Genomic DNA, 24,681 nt, shown 5'->3' on the forward strand with positions numbered 1-24,681 from the left:
GTACCCATAGTTGGGTCTCTGGCTGGGAATTTCTTCCATTTCGTCAAGTGGAAAATTCGCACTCCCTTCCACCGGGGGTGTAATCCCTCTACCTTAATATCGTCGCCGGAGGTTACCTCTGTGCCCATGATATAATATGGCCAAATTATAATTCCACCTTTTTGTTCGGTGGCGGCGTTTGTGGCACTGCATGTCTCGACGTCGTTAGCATTCCACGAGGCGTGAAGTTGGATCGGATTCCGGCGTTTTTTTTCTTTACCGGGAAGCGATGAATGGGTGCTCGAAACTAGTTTTTAGACACGCAACCGTAGCTTGCTTTACATGTGGTAAGACTACTTTAATGATCAAACTTGTTGAAAATCACTCCAACATTTAATTTATGCTTCGATAAGATCATATCAATGGAATTAAAGTTATAAATTAATTTGGAAAGTTTTTATTTATTGACAGCAGTGAACGTTGGACGGTTTTTATACAATAGACAATGGATCCTTGAAATGGTGTTCAATTACTAAAAAATCGTTATTAGGAGACCATTACGCTTGATTCGTAAATACTATCAAAAGATTGATTTGAATTGAGGCTATCCGATAATAAAGATATTATATAGGACAGGATGGCATCAAATTGGGGAGGTACATTTCGAATATATAAGATATTTATTTACGAAATCCGAAAACGAGAAAATATTTTGATAATCCTGGAGCAAGTCATCTCATGACCGACTTGATTTACTTTCAACATATTCTCTTGGCAATAGCACAAATGTTGAAAAAAATATCAATATGGAGGCGCATGGTATCTCAAGCACCTTTATGAAGATTGAATGTTAAACACTCTTACTTTCATCTATTCAGTGACTGAGCAAATTGTATTGCCGTCTCTTTTCTTCCCACGGAAATTTCAATCAATTTCCGTCAAAAGCAGGATTAACCATAGTTTTGAGTAGTCCCGCTTTAAACGGAAATTGAGTAAAATTTCCGTGGGAAAAAAGGAAAGGGCATTACAAATTGACTCAGTCACTGAGTAGATGAAAGCTAGCGTGTACACGCAAAAAAAGCGTTCATGAATTCAAGGTAAGGCTACTAGGCCATCTTTGCACAATAACAAGCACTTCAACAACAGGAAACGACATTTGTTTTGTTGTTGTTTTTCGTAGCAACGAGTTTTTTTTGGATCTAGTACCAATTTCAATTTTCCTTCTCTCCCGATCTCTCCCAATCTCGATGATCCCTTCAATATCGAGATGTGAAGAGGCGAATCGCGTTAGTAGAGTCGATAAAATTAGTATTCCTGGAGATGATACATTTTTATTTGCAGTTTTTTTTTATTATTGCTTCCAAATCCTGAATGAGGTTCTGAACGATAAGTCGATCCAGTTCGAAGTTTTTTTTTGCTGGATACTGTTAATTTATCGAATTAGAACTGTTCGGACCTGCAGAAACTTAATATGAACATGTGTAATACCTTCATAGTTTTATCATCCACCATGCTAGGGTGTAGTAGGGTAGGGTCAAATGTGATATCGAATTGTGTGTCATTAAGTTTAAAAATATAGCCGAATGGGATTCCTGCCGGAATCCGGAAGGGAACCCTGTCGGAATCGGGAAGGCAACCATGTCGGAATCCGGAAGGGAATTCTTTTGGAATCCGGATGGGATTACTGTCGGAATTCGGATGGGATTCCTGTCGTAATCCGGATGGGATTCCGGTAGGAATCCAGATAGGATTCCGATCGGAATCCGGATGGGATTCCTGTCGGAAAGCGGATGGGATTCCTGTCGGAATCCGGATGGGATTCCTGTCGGAATCCGGATGGGATTCCTGTCGGAATCCGGATGGGATTCCTGTCGGAATCCGGATGAAATTCTAGTCGGAATCCGGATGAAATTCCTGTCGGAATCCGAATGGGATTCCTGTCGAAATCCGGATGGGATTCTCGTCGTAATCCGGATGGGATTCCTGTCGGAATCCGGATGGGATTCCTGTCGGAATCCGGATGGGATTCCTGTCGGAATCCGGATAGGATTCCTGTCGGAATCCGGATAGGATTGCAGATCCGGATGGGATTGTTGTCAGCATTCGGATGGGATTCCTCTCGGAATCTGGATGGGATTCCTCTCGGAATCCGGATGGGATTGCTCTCGGAATTCAGATGGGATTCCTCTCGGAATCCGGATGGGATTCCTCTCGGAATCCGGATGGGATTCCTCTCGGAATCCGGATGGGATTCCTCTCGGAATCCGGATGAGATTCCTCTCGGAATCCGGATGAGATTCCTCTCGGAATCCGGATGGGATTCCTCTCGGAATCCGGATGGGATTCCTCTCGGAATCCGAATGGGATTCCTCGCGGAATCCGGATGGGATTCCTCGCGGAATCCGGATGGGATTCCTCGCGGAATCCGAATGGAATTCCTGTCGGAATCCGGATGGGATTCCTGTCGGAATCCGGATGGGATTCCTGTCGGAATCCGGATGGGATTCCTGTCGGAATCCGGATGGGATTCCTGTCGGAATCCGGATGGGATTCCTGTCGGAATCCGGATGGGATTCCTGTCGGAATCCGAATGGGATACCAGTCGTAATCTGAATGGGATTCCTGTCGGAATCCGGATGGGATTCCTGTCGGAATCCGGATGGGATTCCTGTCGGAATCCGGATGGGATTCCTGTCGGAATCCGGATGGGATTCCTGTCGGAATCCGGATGGGATTCCTGTCGGAATCCGGATGGGATTCCTGTCGGAATCCGGGTGGGATTCCTGTCGAAATCCGGGTGGGATTCCTGTCGGAATCCGGATGGGATTCCTGTCGGAATCCGGATGGGATTCCTATCGGAATCCGGATGGGATTCCTATCGGAATCCGGATGGGATTCCTATCGGAATCCGGATGGGATTCCTATCGGAATCCGGATGGGATTCCTGTCGGAATCCGGATGGGATTCCTGTCGGCATCTGGGAAGGATTCCTATCGGAATTCAGAAGGGATACCTGTCGGAATCCAAAAGGGATTCCTGACGGAATCCGGATGGGATTCCTGTCGGAATCTGGATGGGATTCCTGTCGGAATCCTGATGGGATTTCTGTCGGAATCCGGATGGGATTCCTGTCGGAATCCGGATGGGATTCCTGTCGGAATCCGGATGGGATGGGATGGGATTCCTGTCGGAATCCGGATGGGATTCCTGTCGGAATCCGGATGGGATTCCTGTCGGAATCCGGATGGGATGGGATGGGATGGGATTCCTGTCGGAATCCGGATGGGATTCCTGTCGGAATCCGGGTGGGATTCCTGTCGGAATCCGGATGGGATTCCTGTCGGAATCCGGATGGGATTCCTGTCCTAGTCCGGATGGGATTCCTGTCGTAATCCGGATGGGATTCCTGTCGGAATCCAGATGAATCCGGATGGGATTCCTTTAGAATCAGGATGGGATTCCTTTAGAATCCGGATGGGATTTCTATCGGAATCTGGATGGAATTGGAAGGAATCTGGAATCTGGATGGAATCTGGAATTCTTTCGGAATCCTGATGGGATTCCTGTCGTAATCCGGATGGGATTCCTATCGAAATCCGGATGGGATTCCTGTCGGAATCCGGATGGGATTCCTGTCGGAATCTGGATGGGATTCCTGTCGGAATCCTGATGGGATTTCTGTCGGAATCCGGATGGGATTCCTGTCGGAATCCGGATGGGATTCCTGTCGGAATCCGGATGGGATGGGATGGGATGGGATTCCTGTCGGAATCCGGATGGGATTCCTGTCGGAATCCGGGTGGGATTCCTGTCGGAATCCGGATGGGATTCCTGTCGGAATCCGGATGGGATTCCTGTCCTAGTCCGGATGGGATTCCTGTCGTAATCCGGATGGGATTCCTGTCGGAATCCAGATGAATCCGGATGGGATTCCTTTAGAATCAGGATGGGATTCCTTTAGAATCCGGATGGGATTTCTATCGGAATCTGGATGGAATTGGAAGGAATCTGGAATCTGGATGGAATCTGGAATTCTTTCGGAATCCTGATGGGATTCCTGTCGTAATCCGGATGGGATTCCTATCGAAATCCGGATGGGATTCCTGTCGGAATCCGGATGGGATTCCTGTCGGAATCCGGATGGGAATCCGGAAGGGATTCCGGTCAGAATCCGGATGGGATTCCTGTCGGAATCCGGATGGGATTCCTGACGGAATCCTGATGGGATTCCTGTAGCAATCCGGATGGGATTCCTGTCGGAATCCGGTGGGATTCCTGTCGGAATCCGGTGGGATTCCTGTCGGCATCTGGGAAGGATTCCTATCGAAATCCGGATGGGATTCCTGTCGGAATCCGGATGGGATTCCTGTCGGAATCCGGATGGGATTCCTGTCGGAATCCGGATGGGATTCCTGTCGGAATCCGGATGGGATTCCTGTCGGAATCCGGATGGGATTCCTGTCGGAATCCGGATGGGATTCCTATCGGAATCCGGATGGGATTCCTGTCGGAATCCGGATGGGATTCCTGTCGGAATCCGGATGGGATTCCTGTCGGAATCCGGATGGGATTCCTATCGGAATCCGGATGGGATTCCTGTCGGAATCCGGATGGGATTCCTGTCGGCATCTGGGAAGGATTCCTATCGGAATTCAGAAGGGATACCTGTCGGAATCCAAAAGGGATTCCTGACGGAATCCAGATGGGATTCCTGTCGGAATCTGGATGGGATTCCTGTCGGAATCCGGATGGGATTCCTGTCGGAATCCGGATGGGATTCCTGTCGGAATCCGGATGGGATTCCTGTCGGAATCCGGATGGGATTCCTGTCGGAATCCGGATGGGATGGGATGGGATTCCTGTCGGAATCCGGATGGGATTCCCGTCGTAATCCGGATGGGATTCTCGTCATAATCCGGATGGGATTCCGGTCAGAATCCGGATGGGATTCCTGTCGTAATCCGAATGTGATTCCCGTCGTAATCCGGATAAGATTCCCGTCGTAATCCGGATGGTATTCCGGTCAGAATCCGGATGGGATTCCGGTCGGAATTCGGATGGGATTCCGGTAGGAATCCGGATGGGATTCTGGTCGGAATTCGGATGGGATTCCTCTCGGAATTCGGATGGGATTCCGGTCGGAATCCGAATGTGATTCCGGATGGGTTTTCTGTCGGAATCCGGATGGGATTCCTAGCGGAATCCAGATGGGATTCCTGGCGGAATCCAGATGGGATTCCTGTCGGAATCCGGATGGGATTCCTGTCGGAATCCGGATGAGATTCCCGTCGGAATCCGTATGGGATTCCAGTCATAATCCAGATGAGATTCCAGTCGTAATCCGGATGGGATTTCAGTCGTTATCCAGATGGGATTCCTGTCGGAGTCCGGATGGGATTCCGGTTGGAATCCGGATGGGTTTCCGGTCAGAATCCGGATGGGATTCCAGTCGTAATCCGGATGGAATTACTGTCAGAATCCGGATGTGATTTCTGTCGCAATCCGGATGGGATTTCTGTTGGAATCCGGATGGGACGGATTGGAATCCAGATGGGATTCCTGTCGGAATCCGGATGGGATTCCTGTCGGAATCCGGATGGGATTCCTGTCGGAATCCGGATAGGATTCCTGTCGGAATCCGGATAGGATTCCTGTCGGAATCCGGATGAGATTCCTGTCGGACTCCGGATGTGATTCCTGTCGGAATCCGGATGGGATTCCTGTCGGAATCCGGATGGGATTCCTGTCGGAATCCGGATGGGATTCCTGTCGGAATCCGGATGGGATTCCTGTCGGAATCCGGATGGGATTCCTGTCGGAATCCGGTTGGGATTTTTGTCGGAATACGGATGGGATTTCGGTCAGAATCCGGATGGGATTCCTGTCGGAATCCGGATGGGATTCCTGTCGGAATCCGGATGGGATTCCTCTCGGAATCCGGATGGGATTCCTCTCGGAATCCGGATGGGATTCCTGTCGGAATCCGGATGGGATTCCTGTCGGAATCCGGATGGGATTCCTGTCGGAATCCGGATGGGATTCCTGTCGGAATCCGGATGGGATTCCTGTCGGAATCCGGATGGGATTCCTGTCGGAATCCGGATGGGATTCCTGTCGGAATCCGGATGGGATTCCTGTCGGAATCCGGATGGGATTCCTGTCGGAATCCGGATGGGATTCCTCTCGGAATCCGGATGGGATTCCTCTCGGAATCCGGATGGGATTCCTGTCGGAATCCGGATGGGATTCCTGTCGGAATCCGGATGGGATTCCCGTCGGAATCCGGATGGGATTCCTGTCGGAATCCGGATGGGATTCCTGTCGGAATCCGGATGGGATTTCTGTCGGAATCTGGATGGCATTTCTGTCGGAATCCGGATGGGATTCCTGTTGGAATCCGAATGGGTTTCCTGTCGGAATCCAGATGGGATTCCTGTCGGAATCCGGATGAGATTCCTGTCGGAATACGGATGAGATTCCTGTCGCAATCCGAATGGGATTCCTGTCGGAATCCGGATGAGATTCCTGTCGGAATCCGGATGAGATTCCCGTCGAAATCCGGATGGGATTTCTTTCGGAATCCGGATGGGATACCTATCGGAATCCGGATGGGATACCTATCGGAATCCGGATGGGATTCCTATCGGAATCCGGATGGGATTCCTGTCGGAATCCGGATGGGATTCCTGTCGGAATCCGGATGGGATTCCTGTCGGAATCCGGATGGGATTCCTGTCGTAATCCGGATGGGATTCCTGTCGTAATCCGGATGGGATTCCTGTCGGAATCCGGATGGGATTCCTGTCGGAATCCGGATGGGATTCCTGTCGGAATCCGGATGGGATTCCTGTCGGAATCCGGATGGGATTCCTGTCGGAATCCGGATGGGATTCCTGTCGGAATTCGGATGGGATTCCTGTCGGAATCCGGATGTGATTCTTGCCGGAATCCGGATGGGATTCCTGTCGGAATCCGGATGGGATTCCTGTCGGAATCCGGATGGGATTCCTGTCGGAATCCGGATGGGATTCCTGTCGGAATCCGGATGGGATTCCTGTCGGATTCCGGATGGGATTCCTGTCGGATTCCGGATGGGATTCCTATCGGAATCCGGATGTTTCTTATATATTTATTTTTTCCTCATGAGAAAAGCTTTATCAGCGGAATAGTTTGCAGTAGCCTGCGTGCTGCGCTTCCGTTCGGTCGTCCAAAACGCTTCTCCTCAGTTTTCATATGCCACCGGGCATGCATGTTTTAACTTTTTGCTCGTCGCGAGACAGCGAATTAGTGTTATTTCCTATCAAATATATCGCATCACTTACCGATCCAGATAAATCGTCCTTTGTAACTAAAACGATATCCTATCCCAAGACAATCGTGGAGATGCAAAGGTATACTCGGTCTCTAGTAGCAACGAGAGTTGGACTAACAATCCTTCCCTTCCTATATGACTATAAGGACGTGGCCGGTGCCGTTATTGACTTTAAATATTTTAGCTCTCGAAACGTGTACATTGAGATTGGGTAACTAATCTCATTCTCAAGCCCCATTTATTGTGCTCTCTGTACAATTTCGCAAGTTCAATAAATCACGGAGTAGCAACTACGAATTGTGCGGTCTTAATGCTCATGGTCATAAGAAAGGCTTTATCAGCGGTAATTACCCATTTTTTTTAAAATTTTTCATTTTGGTTCATTTCTCCGAACAATACAATAAACTTTATCTTGAATATCTATGCCACATTCAAGATAATTTTAATGAACATTCACGATAAGTTCTTGTAATCAAGGTTCTGCAGTATAGGGTAAAATGCCCAATAGTGGACCCCCTAGTAGCGGAATTTTGCTTTTTCTGTCATAAGGCTTGACCCCTTGGGGGTCCATAATAGGAAATGGCTTCTCTACAGTCGACATTTCATTTGTTTTTGATGTTCCGTTTCGGGACGTTCTTCTTCCCTATTATGGACCCCTCAAAATATTCCTATAGTGTTAATTTTTTATAGAATTGTAAAAAAACATCTAATTTCCAATTTCCAATGCATGTAATCAAATCATAGGACTGTACGGTAGGTTCTCCCGCTAGAATTTCATAGCAAAATGTTGACATTGTGCAGTAATAATGCAAAAATGGCTGGAGGGTCCACTATTGGTTGGGGGTACACTAATGGGCACTTTACCCTATTAAAACATCATTGAGTCCTAGCAAATACTTCTACACTAGACCATTACTTGTTTTTACATGAATAGCACTCAACGCATATCCCAGACATCCATTTTGCGTCTCGTTTTCCGCACCTACCTGTGACTGATTTGGCGCTTGTACCCTTGCACGAAGCTATCGTAGTGATGCAACTGCTGCTTTGGCGCCGATCTGCCCCCGCTGTCCTCCTGGAAGGTGACACTGCTCTTGCGACATCCACGCGATACACTTGGCGCCCCACCCACTCCCTCCTCCAGCGACGTCGACGTCGCCGCCGCCGTTTCTTTCTGCGATGCTGCCGCAGATTTGAGCGAGTTTAGCCTCTTGCGAGATGCTTCTAGCGCGGCAGCCCCTCCAGAATTGGCCCGCTGTCGAAGCTCTTCGACCGTGGCTGGAGGCTTGTGCGGAAGCTTCGCTTCAAACTGATCCTGCGACAGCTCGGGCATTTTGGAAAGTTGAACGAACGTTACCGACACTGGTTGGAATGCGGTTCTCTGGTCACCCCACACTTGGCACACGTAAACAAAGCCCCCCTCGATTCAACGGTTTCACTTCTCCTTTTTATGATACACCCCTCCGACAAGACACAGTGCACTAATGACCTAAATTCGTGTTTTGAAATGCACACTACGCAGCGCGCAGTCGACGATCAACGCAAGTCGACGTGGAAACAGCAAAACACGAAAGTGCGCGTCCGTCCGTTCCGTTTCTTTTTGAAGGCGCAGCGCGCTCGAACTGCGATGTAACTGATTTGAAATTAAAAACAAAAATGATTTACAATGCTGAACTAGCTTCGGTATAGTCGCGCACGCGATTCACCCTCTTGATTCCAGTGTTGGTTTCTCCGCGGTTCGTGAGTTACTGACTGGTCTCAGTGCTCTTCAGGGTTGTTTAGAGCTCTGCTCTACGTACGGGCACGTTGTTTGCTAAGTTGCGTTGCGAGGAGCGCACGGTAGCGGCGCGGTTGACTCAGCAGTATGAGCAACGCGACAGTAGGCGTATGGCACGCGATAGCAACTCTATGCAACGTGTGCATCTCTCCAATACAGTCGTAGCAGGCGATGCACTGTGAGAGAAGACACTTCGAATGCAATCGATTGCACCGCTCTCATTGAATTCGAACAAGTTGTTTTGATTTTACATCGAATGGACCTCAAGGAGAGGAGTAAGCCTATTATTCGTCTCGTTATCAGTTTGGAAAGTTTAAGAAAGCAATTAACATAAATAGCTCAACTTGCACACGTAAACAATTTGATCGCTGATTTCTGGAAATTTTAAGGAAAAATTCAGTGCGAAGCCAACGAAGCAACAATGTCTATATTGGTCGGAAGTTTTCCGTCGAATGCAATCAACATCGAAAGTTTAGTTACACCTCCGTCAAAGAATGGCACACTCTGTGAACGTTGGTGCGTGTTTGTGATTGCGAAGGTCGACCGAATGGAACTTTCCCAAGGACGAGATTTCTCTTTGTGCCGTAGGACCCGTTTCCTATATGCGGTTGCATGAATGGGTAAATAAACAAAGGAATCTGCGTCGTCCCTTCTTGTTTGCAGTTGGCTGTACTTCGGTGGGATAATGTGTTTTGCTAGGCTGTACGACCTGTTCGATACATACAGGGAAGACACGTCGTTATCGAGTGGAAAAATTGTACTGAATTCAAACCAGCTCGTCATCAGCATTGGCAGCAGATTTAAAATCTGAATGGAAATGTTTGGTTTTACAAATAAAGTTTTTCTCAAAAATCTAAATTAAATTTGGAAATTGAAAAAATAAGGGATTATCCAGAACCTACATTGCCATATAGGGATACGCCCAATCCCGTGGCAAGAGATGCTTTTCAGCGTAGCAAACATTCTTGACAATGTATGCCAGCTAATATTTTGAAAAACGCTGTATATAAATCGTGCGTCTACAAGCAACTATAAGTAAACCAAAGTATTGTTTGCTACATATTTCTACTTTGTTCTAAAATATCACCAAATATTGTAGGCATGTAAAGATAATTCAAAAAATGCTTTCTGAATATAATTCATTCTATTTTGTTTTGAGTAATGAATATTCTATCAGCATCTCCGGACTTTTTCAACTGTGAATCTCACCATAGTTTAAACAAGGTTAACATATTTTCTCGTTTGATCCGGAGCGGTAGAACAATGATGATGATGATGATGGTCCCGCCACATACCCCTACAAGGGTTTGAGCTAGACGAGTTATCTTTAAGATAATTAATTGATATGCATTTAATCGGATTTCCAAAAATAAAAACGATCCGATTTCTTATCACAGATATAAATTTGAATATTTTACATCACTATACAGCAAAAAATATAAATTTAAAAAACTGATCTTTCCAAAACCGCAATCTTGCTAAAACATCAGTAGTGATACATACAGCTCTATGAAAATGCAAAACTTGTGATACCTCTCGCACAGATTTCAAAAGTTTCACCAGGAATCGCGTATCAAGTCAATTTTCGTTCAACAACTTATATGTATCTATAGTAGTTCATGATTCTCGACAATATAGGCACCAACACTTGTGATACCGCTCCGTCGATATCAAAAGTTTCAGTTTAACCGCGAAACAATCTACTGGATAGCTATATCGAACATTCAAAACTCTTTCAGCAGTAACCATACAAAAGTCATTCACTCCTAATCATTCAAACAGATCAAAATGTGGCACACGAAAATTAAATTTGAAATAATTTATACCTGTATTTCGCGCACGAGGCTCAAACTCTTGTAGACTACACAAAGAAAAGTTAAATTAATAATTACGTCAAGAAAGTAAAAAATCCATCATCATCATCGAGGCGATCGTTGTAGTCGTTAATGCCCCAAAAACAATAAATAAAATTAAAGTAAAACACACAAAAGTATCCGTTGGGTAAAACTTCGTCAAAACTTAAATTAGTTAATGCTAAAAAATTGTCGAGTAGCTGTCTAAAATGCAGCTTTGTGTCGCTGCACGTTTGATGTGTGTAGTCATCGAATTGAATACATTTACACCCTTGTAGAACAATGAACTTTGTGAAGCACCATGCAAAAAGAAAGGTGTTCTTACATCAACCGCGTTTCTCGTATTATATCTTCCTCTTTCTTCCTCCTCCACTTCCTCTTTCAATTCGATCACACAAATATCGAGGCAGCAAACCATTAATTACTTTAAAAATGAACACCATAGTCAAATAAACAATACGTTGCTTCATTGACAGCCACTGCAAGGCGTCTAACAAAAAAGTTGAGGAAGTGAACCTATTGCATCTCAAAATGAAGCGCATGATTTTATTTTGCAAACGCTGTAGTCTCGATATTTGTGTACCGTTAGCCAAGAATAGGATGGACGGGCAGAAATCCAGATGAGGAGAGATGATTGATTTATACAACAATATTTTACTAGCAATGGTCAAATCGTGTTTAATCGGCAAAGAATTCCATACTTCTTAGCAATTTTCTTGATAACATTGTCAATATGTTTGTCAAATATTAGCTTGTCATCAATAATCACGCCGAGATATTTAATCTCCCGTACGCGATCAATTGCCTCATCATCCATCATAACAGAGACATTTTCACTTATTCGGTTACGCGAAATTATCATGAACTTATGTTCAATTTTAACTGTTTATATTTCAACCATCTACTTAGAGAATGCAAATCTTCGTTTAAGTGTGAAACAGCCTCTTCTAGGGTTTTAGCTGCAATGAACAGCACGGTGTCATCAGCAAAAAGATTAATCACAAAATCGTAAGACTCGTCGCATGTCATTTATGTACATAATGAATAAAATAGGCCCTAATACACTTCCCTGTGGCACGCCGAGCGTGTTCTCCACGGGACTTGATACACAATCGTTAAAAGCAGTCCGTTGAGTTCTGTCACTCAAATAGCTTTCAAACCATTTGTAAGCAGAACCCGAAATTCCAAAGCGCTGAATTGTTTTCAACAATAAGCGCCGAGAAATTATTTCAAAAGCGCGTTTTAGATCCAAGAACACCGCAACAATCGTATTTTTTTTGCTCTACTTTTTCTTTCCATTTATCCAATACCAAGTTCAATGCGGTTTCACAAGAATGACCTTCTCGATATCCCGATTGTTCCGGTATGAGCAAGTTATTATTATTTAAATACTCTAGCAGCTGGCCTTTAATAACAAGTTCTATAATTTTCTCTAATGTGTGCAACATGTTGATGGGACGAAACTCTTCGGATTTAATCGTTCCAGCAACTTTTTGTATAGGAATCACAAGGGTTTCCTTCCAAACTTGTGGCACGTGCCCAGTTTGTATAGATTCATTAATTAGGTCCAGCAAACTGTCTCCGAAGACATCAAAGCAGTCTTGTATCACTTTTGCATTTACGTTATCTACACCAGCCGTTTTTCCCATCGAGAAGCAAATATTCCTTAATTCTTCCAATGTTCCAAATCTACAGTTAACATCGATCGGCTGTCGGATTTCGTCGGGTTCATCAACTAATTCAATAGATGCATTAATCGATGAAACACTGCTGACAAAATATTCGTTAAACTTATCTGCAATTAATTGTTCTGATAGTTCTAGTGTGCCATCAAAAGTTATGGACCGCGGTTTACTAGTACTAGGTTTCAAAAGTGATTTCAATATTTTCCATAACTCTTTGCTGTTGTTTTGATGTTGATCAATTTTCCTCTGAATATATTCGCATCGCGTACATTTCAAACGTTGCGAATATTTATTACGCGCAACCTAGTACCTATTCCAACGATAATCACTGTTCTGTCTACAAAATTTTCTGTACAACTTATCCCTTTTACGTTTAAGGCGCAAGAGGTCTAAATTGTACCAGCTGTTCGAATTATTTTGAGATACAAACTTTTGTTCAACTAATTGATTGGTACAGGTTTTTATGACATTCGTGAGAACAGCTGATTTGTGATCCAAAGATCCGCCATTTGTTTGAAAATCAAAGTTTCTTTCGACAAGATTCGAAACTGCTTGTTTCGAATATTTCCTCCAGCACTTCAATTTATTTACATTACTATTATTACCTTCATTATCATCAACATTGATTAGTATTGTTTCATGATCGGTTATTTTTAAATCGCAATTAATAACAGTACTAACTGAATCAAAATTAGTTTATTGATCAATTAAAGTTCTACTGTGCCGGGAAATACGCGTATAATCAAAAACTTGCTGTTTTAAGTTGAAAAAATCTGCCAAATGTTTCAAATGCTTCGAATTATGAACGACACACCAATTGATATTGAAATCGCCAGCGAGTACATTTAATTTGCTATGATCTAGAAACCTCTCCAACCAGTTTTCAAAAATTTCAACAAATCGCTGGTCATTAGAACTGGGAGAGTGATACAAAACACCATAGTTACCCATCTTCATGCCACGTACAACTGTAATGCCTAAGAACCAGTTTCCATCACATACTTCGTTCAATTGAAGCTTGAACTGAACCGATTCTTTGACATAAATAGCAACACCGCCAGTGTGTCTCGAATGTGATAAACAAGCAGCCACACTGTGACCCGGAATACTATATTGATCAAAAGCATCAATGTCGATAATATGTGTTTCAGATAGAAAGACTAAAAACGGACGTGTATCTTCCACAATCTTACGTAAGACAACGTAGTTTGTGGATAACCCAGCAATATTGAAATACAAAATATTTAACTTATTCACATTACTACTGGAACTTGGTTGCTATTCATTGAAACGTAAGCTGCTCTTTTTCCGATCAAATAATCTTTAGTAAACTTTACATTCGGTGCTAAATGCCTCGTGGTTAACGTCCAGATTAATTTTACGTTCCTTATTCATTTTTAAACAATTGACACATTTCAATACAATTGACGTGCAATCCGAGGTCTTGTGACGTTCACTGCACTTTGAGCACGCAATGTCATTCTTACACTCCGTACTCATGTGCCCAAATTCTCCACACTGGAAACACCTCAAAACGCTAATCTCTGGAACTACAAGGCACCGATCAAACCTTATGTTTACCTTTTTCGCGGTTAACAAACAACTATGAGTCTCTTTATCGACTTCAATTACCACGTTGTACTTGTTGTACTTAAAACGTGGATTTTCATACATCCTAACGACTTTAACATCATTTATAGCGATGTCTTCATTCTGATCTTTTAAGATCTGAATGAAGTCATCGGAGGAAAATTTATCAGACATGCCCATCACTTTCAATCTTGGCACCGATGATGGGACAACAGCGTCATAACTCTCACCCAATTCGTTTTGAATGCCTTCTTTGACAGCGTTAACATTATACCCTGTTGCACACTCAGCAATAATAGAGCCGTCTTTCCCGTTTCTAAAGTTACTGATCTTGTGTGTTTTTGGATCTAACTTTTTGTTCAAAAACTTGCGAGTATCATCGCTACTTAGATTGGACCCTTTCGGTTTTATCACAATAACCGGACGAGTCTTACGAGCCACTTTTACATCATTAATGGCAACACTTTTCTTGCTTTTTTTATAACTACTACTTTTACTCCCAGTGCTTTTTTTAACGACATCCGCGAAGCTAATATTCTCATTGAAAACATCATCAACGTCTTTTATAAAAGTTGATCTTTACGTTTTTTACCTCTGGGATTCAAATTAGATTCCGAAGACGATCTTGACGTACCTTGTGACACATTCATTGCAGCTACTTTATTGGTCGCATTAAATTGTAAAAATGATCCTTTCATATTTTTCAATTCATTTCCAATTAAGTCCTGAAACCATTAACTGCATCATTTAGGGAATTTTGCACCCATTTCCCCAATTGTTCCATCCCGTCTTTTAGCGCGATGTTTATCTGAGCAGCAATGTTATCTCGAATGCCCTCGATCGAATCAGACATAGAAGAAATCTTCTTCATTTCCTCTTCGATCTTTTGGACGTTCGAGAGCAATACATTCTGCTCGCCACAACACTGGCTTGATAAACAATTATCACACTTAAACACAACATTATCATTTTCCGTGACCAGCTTTACCAATGGTTTGGTCATGGATGTGCACTTGTAGTGGTACACTTTAGCGCAACCACAACCAGAGCAACTCATTAGCAAATCACTGGGCAGGATCCCCATGTCACACTCACTGTACTTAACCATCTCGCTTATGCCCTACACAGCTAGCAAACGGTACCATGCAGACGACACAGAACACAAAGAGACAAAACAAAATTGAACGAGAATAACCAGCAGACACAATTTGTCTTTTGGTTATTTCGTCACTTAGCACTTTAGGGCACGCGAATAAAAGCACTTTTTTCGCGGCACTGTCGCAATTTCACACGTAATTAATTGTTTTTTAATCACTGCACGGCAGGAACAAACCACTCCGGTCACCACTACATCACCGAATGCAAAACATATGAATTTGTGCAAAAGCAAAACATATGAATTTGTGTAGCGTTAGATTTGACAGCCCTTACTTTGCACCGTTAAATTTGCAAAAACGATCCATAAACAAATGAAAAACGTTCCGTAAATAACATCTAAATGTTCCATAAATCCATAAAATAGTTCGGGGGTATCCATAAAGAATAATTTTAAGATCCATAACTACGCTAAAATTTAGCAATTATTGGCAAATATGCCTTCTTTCTAAGCGTTATGGATCATATGATCAAAATTATGGATCGTATTACTAAGATAATGGATCATCATCACGATAAAAATTGCGCAAATATCAAATCATAGTTTTTTATGGATTAAAATATAGTTTTTTTTATGGATCATTTGTCATGGGAAAATATCAAGAATTTTATTGTTTTTCTTGACCATGTCTAAAGGAACATATTTTCCAATTAATTGCTAAATTTTAGCTTAGTTATGGATCATAAAATTATTCTTTATGGAGGTTCCCGCACTATGCTATGGATTTATACGGCCGAATAATAAACGTTGGGGACGACAATATGGGTGCTGTCAAATGGTCCTTCTTTCTGTCCCGAAGTAATCGCTGTGAACAATAAATCCGTTCAAAATCGTCAGTCTTTTATGATCTTCATAATGCTGAAAATTTATTTTATAAAAGTTATCGGATTGAAAAATCAGGTAACCACTGCGCCATGATAAGATAGAACAGGGTGTCCATTCAAAATCTATTAACAGATTCCCGCTTTTTTCCTGGTTGGAAGAAGTGATACTAAAATATCATATAAGCGGATCTTAACAAGAAATCCGATAATGTTTATATTCGTTTTATTAGAGGGAAGACTAGGGAGCTCTTAGACCCGTTCAGGATGAGTCAATCCCAGTTTTGTCACATGCGGAATCGCAGAGATTAGAATCCACAATAATTTCTTGTGGATTCTAATTCTAGAACAGAGAAACTCAAAAGATGAGCCAGCCTAGGAATGCAAGTCTCTTTGATAAAAATAATCAATCAATTAATGGCTTAGATTTTCCTCTCAATTCCTCAAGACAGGATTAATCTCAAATAATCTTCTAAAAATAACTCTAGAATCCCTTGGAATTGCTCCAGAATTTTATTGATAATGTTCTTTACTTTTCTAAGACCAACATTTTTGTTTTCACTGCTCAAAAACACTTTCTTAAATCGATATTTTGAATTTTTAGAATTCTGTTTTTCAAGATTGTTTATTCATGCCTAGAGCGACTGAAACAACCTGATGTCGCCACTGCATACGCGGAGCATCTCGAGGCAGCGTTGCCGGAAGAGGGTGAGCTCGATGGGGTCCCTCTTGAGGACTGCTGGAATACAGTCAAAGCAGCCATTAACGACGCAGCGGAGAACAACGTCGGGTATATGGGTCGAAGTCGACGGAACGATTGGTTCGACGAAGAGTGCAGACAGTTATAGACGGAAGCGGAGACAGCAGACCCGCCTTTACAGGAGAAGAAACGCCGTCTGGAAGAAGCGGAGTGCGAGGAGATGGAACAGCTGTGCCGTTTTCAAGACACACGCAAGTTCTATCAGATACTCAACGCATCCCACAAAGGCTTCGTGCCGCGAGCCGAAATGTGCCGGGATAAGGATGGGAGCATCTTGACGGACGAACGTGTGGTGATCGAAAGGTGGAAGCAGCACTACGAGGAACATCTGAATGGCGCTGAGAGTACAGGCAGTGAAAGTCAAGGCAGCGGAGGAGATGACTACGTCAGTTCAGCGGACGATGGAAGCCAACCAGCCCCCACCTTGAGGGAAGTTAAGGATGCCATTCAACAGCTAAAGACCAATAAAGCAGCTAGTAAGGATGGTATCGGAGCTGAGCTCATCAAGATGGCCCCGGAAAAGCTGGCCACTTGCCTGCACAAACTGATAGTCAGAATCTGGGAAACCGAACAGCTACCGGAGGAGTGGAAGGAAGGGGTTATATGCCCCATCTACAAGAAAGGCGACAAGCTGGAGTGTGAGAACTTTCGAGCGATCACCATCCTTAATGCCGCCTACAAAGTGATATCCCAGATCACTTCCAGATCTTCCGTCGTCTGTCACCATTAGTGAACGAGTTCGTGGGAAGTTATCAAGCCGGCTTCGTTGACGGCCGCTCGACAACGGACCAGATCTTTACTGTACGGCAAATCCTTCAAAAATGCCGTGAATACCAGGTCCCAACGCACCATCTCACTATGGGGAATCAGGTGGCCAAAAATAAAAAAATCGACTTTCTCTGATTCGTAATTCAAGTTGACCTACTAAATGCTAATGCTTTGGAGCATTAAACCCCAGCATATCAGCACTCTAAGCCATATGGTTATCAAGATATAGGCATTAGAGCCAGACACTTTTTAGTTCTTGAAAAATCAATGCATTATTCAACTGTCAATATCTTCGGCTACAGTAGCTCTTTTCCAACTCTTCTGAAAACTTGTTTCATGGACTTGCGAAGAACGGGTTAGTTATGGGAAAATAGGTAGTGAAACATCCGAAAATGACCCGAAGAAAAAAAAATTTTTTCATACAAAAAAATTCCATACAAAAAAAGTTTCTCAAAGTTTCGCTTAGCGACTACCACTACGACTTGCTTTGGACCTCCCAGAAGGCATTAAAACAAATTCCAGCTGCTTATGGCTGCAAATCTGCGATTCCGATCACTTTTTCGAAAAAAAAGTCATTAATTTTGAAACATTAAATGTAATTATTCTCATAATACACGGCAGACTGTGATGGGCTGGATACAAATCCCATGCGTATGACAAAAGAGCATCAAGAACAGTTAAAATAGAGATAGTAGATAACACGAAAAGTGTCGTAGGCTTCATGGTAGGCCGTGTACACGATAGTTTATGCAGCTATATGATACTCCATTTGGCGTAGGCTCACGAAGAGGAGGCAGCTCATTATCTATCAAGTATCAAGCAAATAAATATGAAACAAAAAACAATATACTCTTGAGGGTTACGAAAATACTCTAGGTTTCATTTGAAATTATTTCATAAAAAGTAAAATTTTGATATTAATTAAAATCCAATATGTGAATACAAGAAGCAAAAATGTCTGTACCTAAGGACATCTTTCGATAATTATTGGTATGTACCTAGGTGAAATAAATAAACAGAACATTTATGAATGTCTATCTGAGTGCATAGTGAGCTGTGATTGCGAAGGTAAATCGTGTGAATTGTTTGTACTTATTATTTGGTGAATCATGAATTATAGGCAACTCATTGAAGTATTTAGAGCTCACGAGGGACGTCAGGTAGATCGCGTTGAAAAAGCTTTGGAATATATCTGCCAAAGCTTCGCTGTGGATAAACAAAAAAAGAGTCAACTCCAGACAAAATTGAAAAATCTGCATTTGAAATATGAAAAAATATGGCAGGCCGCATCCCGGTCCAAATCTTACTTTGACTCATATAATGAGGAATGGCTTGACACAGAATTTGAATTAGAAGAATTTTATCATGCTGAGCCAGAGCCAGTGGCTTCAACATCTCGTGGAAGGCCATCAAAAATTTTTGAGGATTTAAGTGAGCGTACGAAGCGCAGAAGAATTAATGACGAGCTAATGGATCCAAGAGAGGATACCATAGAAAAAGCGCTACTGGGAGCAAGAAGAACTGCCTACAACAGAAGTGATACGAGTATGGTGAAAGTGATAGGCCATATTTTAAAAAACCGAGATCACGCTTCCAGAATGTACACTACTCTAAGTGATTCTCATGGAATGATGTCCGATGAAGATACTTTTGAATATTTTCTCGATTGTGATATGAGTAAATATGTGTACGAACAAACACATAAAAAAAATCCTGCAAGATTTCCTACTTACAAAGTGATACAAAAAATGAAAGCGATATGTTCTCCTCCGCTGGATTCCATCGATTAATCGATTAAAAGAGCTTTATATTGTATTCCCTTTACTTGTTTTACGGGTTAAGAGCCTGAACCAATCTGAAAAATCCTACAAAGACAACCTGTTACGTATGTAGATGCAATGGCCTGTATTTGACGGAGTCCTTGTGCAACTTAGAACATCTGTACAACTCAATTCACATAAAAACAGTATACAATTTTCTAGTTTGAACTCTACAGGTCTGCGCTGCAATAAAATACACATCTATAGACTGCTGTGTACATGAGACATTCGTAGATAAAAGGGATATGTTCCATAGAGATCAAAGGTCTGTATTCCAGGGAGTTTGGAGACCTTAGAAGTAATAACGACCTGCAAAACAAGTATTTCACATCTTTTAGACAATAATCTACGATATAAGTGTGAAATATTGCAGAAATGAAATGAAAATATTTTCGGCCACCTACTTGTATGGAGCCGCCCCATAGTGCACTGCTCTGCGATCGTTTCCAATAAGGTCGATGTCGTCCGCAAAGACCAGGAGCATATGCGACCGTGTGATGATAGTGCCGTTCCTCTGCACGCCTGATCTCCTAATAGTGCCTTCGAATGCAATGTTGAACAGTTAATTCGAAAGTGCATCACCCTGTTTCAATCCGTCTAAGGTCACAAACAAGGTTGACACTACGTTTTAAATCCGAATACTTGATTTCGAGCCATTCAGCGTTGCACGTATCAGTCTAATCAGTTTCGCCGGAAAACCATGTTCGGACATTATCTGCCACAGCTCATTTCTCTTCACTAAATCGTACGTACGATTTCAATCAATGAACAGATGGTGAGTCTGCAAGTTAAACTTCCGGAATTTATCAAGGATCATCCGCAGGCTAAACATCTGATTGGCTCTCACGAAAACCTGTCTGGTATTCACCGACCAAGGACTCCTCAAACGGTCTCAGTCTGTTAAACAGGATACGCGACAGTGATTTTGTACGCCGAGTTTAGAAGGGTGATCCCTCTGTAATTGACACACTCTAGTCTGTGCCCTTTCTTATAGAAATAACGGCCGGCGCCGTTATTGATCAACATTTGAGAGCTGCTGAAACGTGGATTTCGAGAATAGATGGTAAAACCCGTCCCACATGTCAATTCTTACTTCTCAGTTCTTAGTTCTCAATTCTCAAATTTCAATTCTTAGTTTATTTTATACTTCTCTCTTTTCACTACCCACTTCTCCATCCTCACTTTTTACTTCTCAGTTCCCACTTTTCATTTCTCACTCTTCAATACTCGTAATCTGAGGATTTTTTTACCTATTCGGCCAAACCGCATTCGGCAAAATTACCTGACATTGAAACACCGTAAAGCCCTTTGGCTTGTCAACTAAACGAGCGAATAAAATTGTCGACCTAAGCAGACATTTCACTGTTATTTGAAAAATATTACAGTATACAAAGTGTAGAACTCGTATGTTTTAGATATTTTAGTTTAATTTACTGATTAACGAGCCAAATTGCCTTATTAATGAAACATGCCTTCTGAAACCATGTTTCCATTCAGAACCGAATATATTGCGCAGGATTGATTGATTACGAGTGGGACCCGGAAGCTAAACACCACTCTGATATTTATTGTATTCGTAGCAAACAATTTCAGTATCGCCTCCAACAAACCAAACTCCAAACAACTCATAATCAAAACAATGAACCAATTATACAGAAAATCGACCTGGCACAAACAGCACAAAACAATCCTAAACTGGTGATGATGATTATGAGCGACAATGCAATGCAATGGGCGAGTGCGGAAATTCATTATCGAATACAAATCAGTACCCGGAAGCCGTTCAATTTCGGTGCAGCAGCATATTCGGATGCCATCCTGCTCATTAAATTTCCCTTTCGAATGGATGTATTTTCGTGCATTAATCATTCTGAAAATTGATCCATCGCAAGTCAATTATTTGCACCAGTTTTCGGTGCATATTCAGACTAATTTAACTAAATGCACATACCTACTTACAGTCGGATTATCCTTACCAACAGAAGTGCGCAGTTGGAATCCATTGGTTGTTCGGCTGAAGCCTAATAATAGGTAATTTAAATCCAGTTAATCAAATAGTCTCTCGTCACAAATGTTCATTTTTTTTAAATATTAGTTGATTTTTTATTAGTTTTGTTTCACACTTGCAGACCGTTTGATGTTTGGAATCAAGAGACGAGCCAGCCTAGGGCTGGAAGTCTCAATAATAAATAAAAAAACATGTTTGGAATTCCACTTTTTGACAGGAACATACTTAATTATTTCACTGTACCGAAATATAAAAAAATCATCAATGTGAAAAGCCAATGATTGCGAAAATATTACATTTCCAAATGTTACTCTAGATTTGATTCACATTCTCAAATTCAATCCACAGCATAATATTCCCTCTCGGCTTGAATCAACAATAGCGCTCTGTGCAGCTTATTTTGCTTTATTATTCAGTGGTTTGAATAATCGACTCTGATAACCGTATCAGCAATAGTTTTCCTATTATTAGCATAATCGTGAGAGGGCCAAAAGGGCATGCTTCTAACGCACGAGTTTATTGAACACATGGGACACACGGTCCTCTTGGGAAGTAAACAAAACTACGTCTGTAGGAATTCAAAAAACAATACATATTGGTTTTATTCTCATTCTTTAAATATTAATTTGAAACCGTTTAAATTTGTAGTTTCCCGATATTTATTCATCGGCCCATAGAAAGAGTTTCATGGTGGAAAAGAATTTCCCTTGGAGGAATCCAAAGAACATCTTTGATGAAATCCAAAAACAATCAAAAATTTTCTCGTGGAGATTCAGAAACGATAATCCCTTAGCTTTCCAGATTTTCCTTAAGAATTGAAAAGTATTGCTCATGGAAATCAGAAAAAAATCTTGCATGTAAAGTCAAAACCTTACAAGACAAAACCAGCGACAGGCAAATCTACCTCCAGAAGCGCCTCCTACCCTTCCTGCGGTCTCGTGGAGATGAAAAACTGTTTTGGTCGAATTTGGTATCCTGCAACGACGCGCGCCCCGATAAACCAATGTTGTTTTTGTGTTAAAAGACGACAACCCAACGAGGGTGGCGCTGCGGCCTTTAACATTTGAACCGCATAATCCAGCTCTGGTAGGTGTAGATTCGTTTTTCTTGTTATTTCGCCCTTTTTGGTTTTACGTTATTAACGTAATATCACATTGCGACAAACAAGTATCCAGGGAAACGCACGACCATCATCGTGCCTCATGTAATTATTTCGGGAAAAACTATGGCGGACCAAACCTCCACACCAATTAGCGCAAAACATTCGGATCACGACATGCGCTCCCACCCGGCGTGATGGCGAGTTGAATTTCGATGCCGATTGGATGCATTTTTCACCCCCGGTCTCCGATCACCATCCCAACGCATTAAATCTGCATGGTTGGTACGCGGAGCTGACGCCGCCCCGGTGTGTTATTGATATTTGTTTGCTGATTGGAAAATGCAAGATAATCTTGTTTTGATTCTGGATTGGCGTTTTGTTCGTTTGTGCATGATCTGATTCGACACCCCGATGGGGTGTCTGCCGGGACAGAGGTGCACTAGTAGTTGAATAGAATTACATTTGAATTTGTTTTCAATTGAGGTTAGGAATGTTTGCAAGACTTTGAATTTAAGGTTCTTACGAAAGCTGGTCCTTACATTTTGATTTTTTTTAGGAATCATATAGAGATCAACGTCAGGAAGAAATTAAATTTCGTCAATGTAACAGCAGAGACACATAGAAACCAACACGGCAGTACTGTTCAATCTGTTGATTGTTTTTGTTTGTTCACTGATTTGCGCCAAGCAACAGCATCTCACGCTCGCCAACCGGCGTCATCGACTCTAACATCCTATTCAATGCAACACTAGCAAAACAGACAGAGCGAGTGCCTGCGCCATTACACTGCTTCACACGATTTTCGAACATTTGAATGATTAAGGTCTTTCGTCTAATCGTAATCAATATTTTCAACATTTCATCTTTGAAAACATCAAACCCAACTTGTCATAAGACGAGTTTGTACATTCCCATTTAATTCCACAGATACGTATTTCGACCTCAACCTAAACCTCCCAATTCAATCCGAATCCAATCCAAATCAAATCAGATCTAAATCCAATCCAAATCCATTCCAAACTAAATCCAATCCAAATCCGATCAAAATCCAATCCAAAATCAATTAGAATCCAATCCAATTACAATCCAATCCTATCCAATCTAAATCCAATCCAAATTCAATCCGAATCCAATCTAAAATCAATATAAATCCAATCAAAATCGAATTCAAATCCAATCCAAATCCAATCCTAATCGAATCCAAATGCAATCCAATTCCTATCCAAAATTCAATCAAATCCAAATCCAATCCGAATCCAATCCAAATCGAAATCCGAATCCAGTCTAAACCAATCCAAATCCAATCCAAATCAAATCCAAACCCAATTCAAATGAAATCCAAATGAAACTAAATCAAATCCAAATCCAATCCAAATTCAATCATAATCTAATTCAAATCCAAATCCGATCCAAATCCACATCCAATCCAAATCCAATCCATATCCAATCCAAATCCAATCCTAATCCAATCCTAATCCAATCCTAATCAAATCCGAATCCAAATCCAATCCAAATCAAATCCAAATCCAATCCAAATCCAATCCAAATCCAGTCCAAATCCAATCCAAATCCAATCAAAATCCAAATCAAATCCAATTCAAATCCAATCCTAATCCAATCCAAATCTATTCCATATCCAATTCATATCCAAACCAAATCCAATCCAAATCCAATCCAAATTTAACCCAAATCCAATCCAAATCTAATCCAATCCAATCAAAATCCAATCCAAATCCAAATCCAATCCAAATCCAACCCAAATCCAATCAAAATCCAATTCAAATCCAATCGAAATCCAATCCAAATCTATTCCATATCAAATCCATATCCAAACCAAATCCAATTCAAATCCAATCCAAATCCAATCCAAATTCAATCAAAATCCAATCCAAATCCAATCCAAATCCAATCCAAATCTAATCCAAATCTAATCCAAATCCAATCCAAATCCAATCCAAATCCAATCCAAATCCAATCCAAATCCAATCCAAATCCAATCCAAATCCAATCCAAATCCAATCCAAATCCAATCCAAATCCAATCCAAACCA

The 24,681-nt window shown here is 42.1% G+C and overlaps 1 protein-coding gene across 3 annotated transcripts in view; it reads right to left on the reverse strand.

Moving 5' to 3' along the window:
• Positions 1 to 24,681, reverse strand: part of LOC134207766 (cytosolic purine 5'-nucleotidase) — a 158,524-nt gene that overhangs the window by 64,663 nt on the left and 69,180 nt on the right. Inside the window, exon 1 of one of the 3 annotated variants that reach the window (XM_062683638.1) lies at positions 8,278 to 9,047. The exons of the other annotated variants lie outside the window; for them this stretch is intronic. Coding sequence (XP_062539622.1) covers positions 8,278 to 8,624 — 347 coding nt within the window. The 5' untranslated portion in view covers positions 8,625 to 9,047. Of the gene's footprint in view, positions 1 to 8,277; positions 9,048 to 24,681 lie in introns of those variants that run through there. 3 annotated transcript variants of the gene reach the window in all.

The sequence above is a fragment of the Armigeres subalbatus genome, chromosome 1 (genome assembly GCF_024139115.2).
Source record: "Armigeres subalbatus isolate Guangzhou_Male chromosome 1, GZ_Asu_2, whole genome shotgun sequence".
NCBI lineage: Eukaryota > Metazoa > Arthropoda > Insecta > Diptera > Culicidae > Armigeres > Armigeres subalbatus.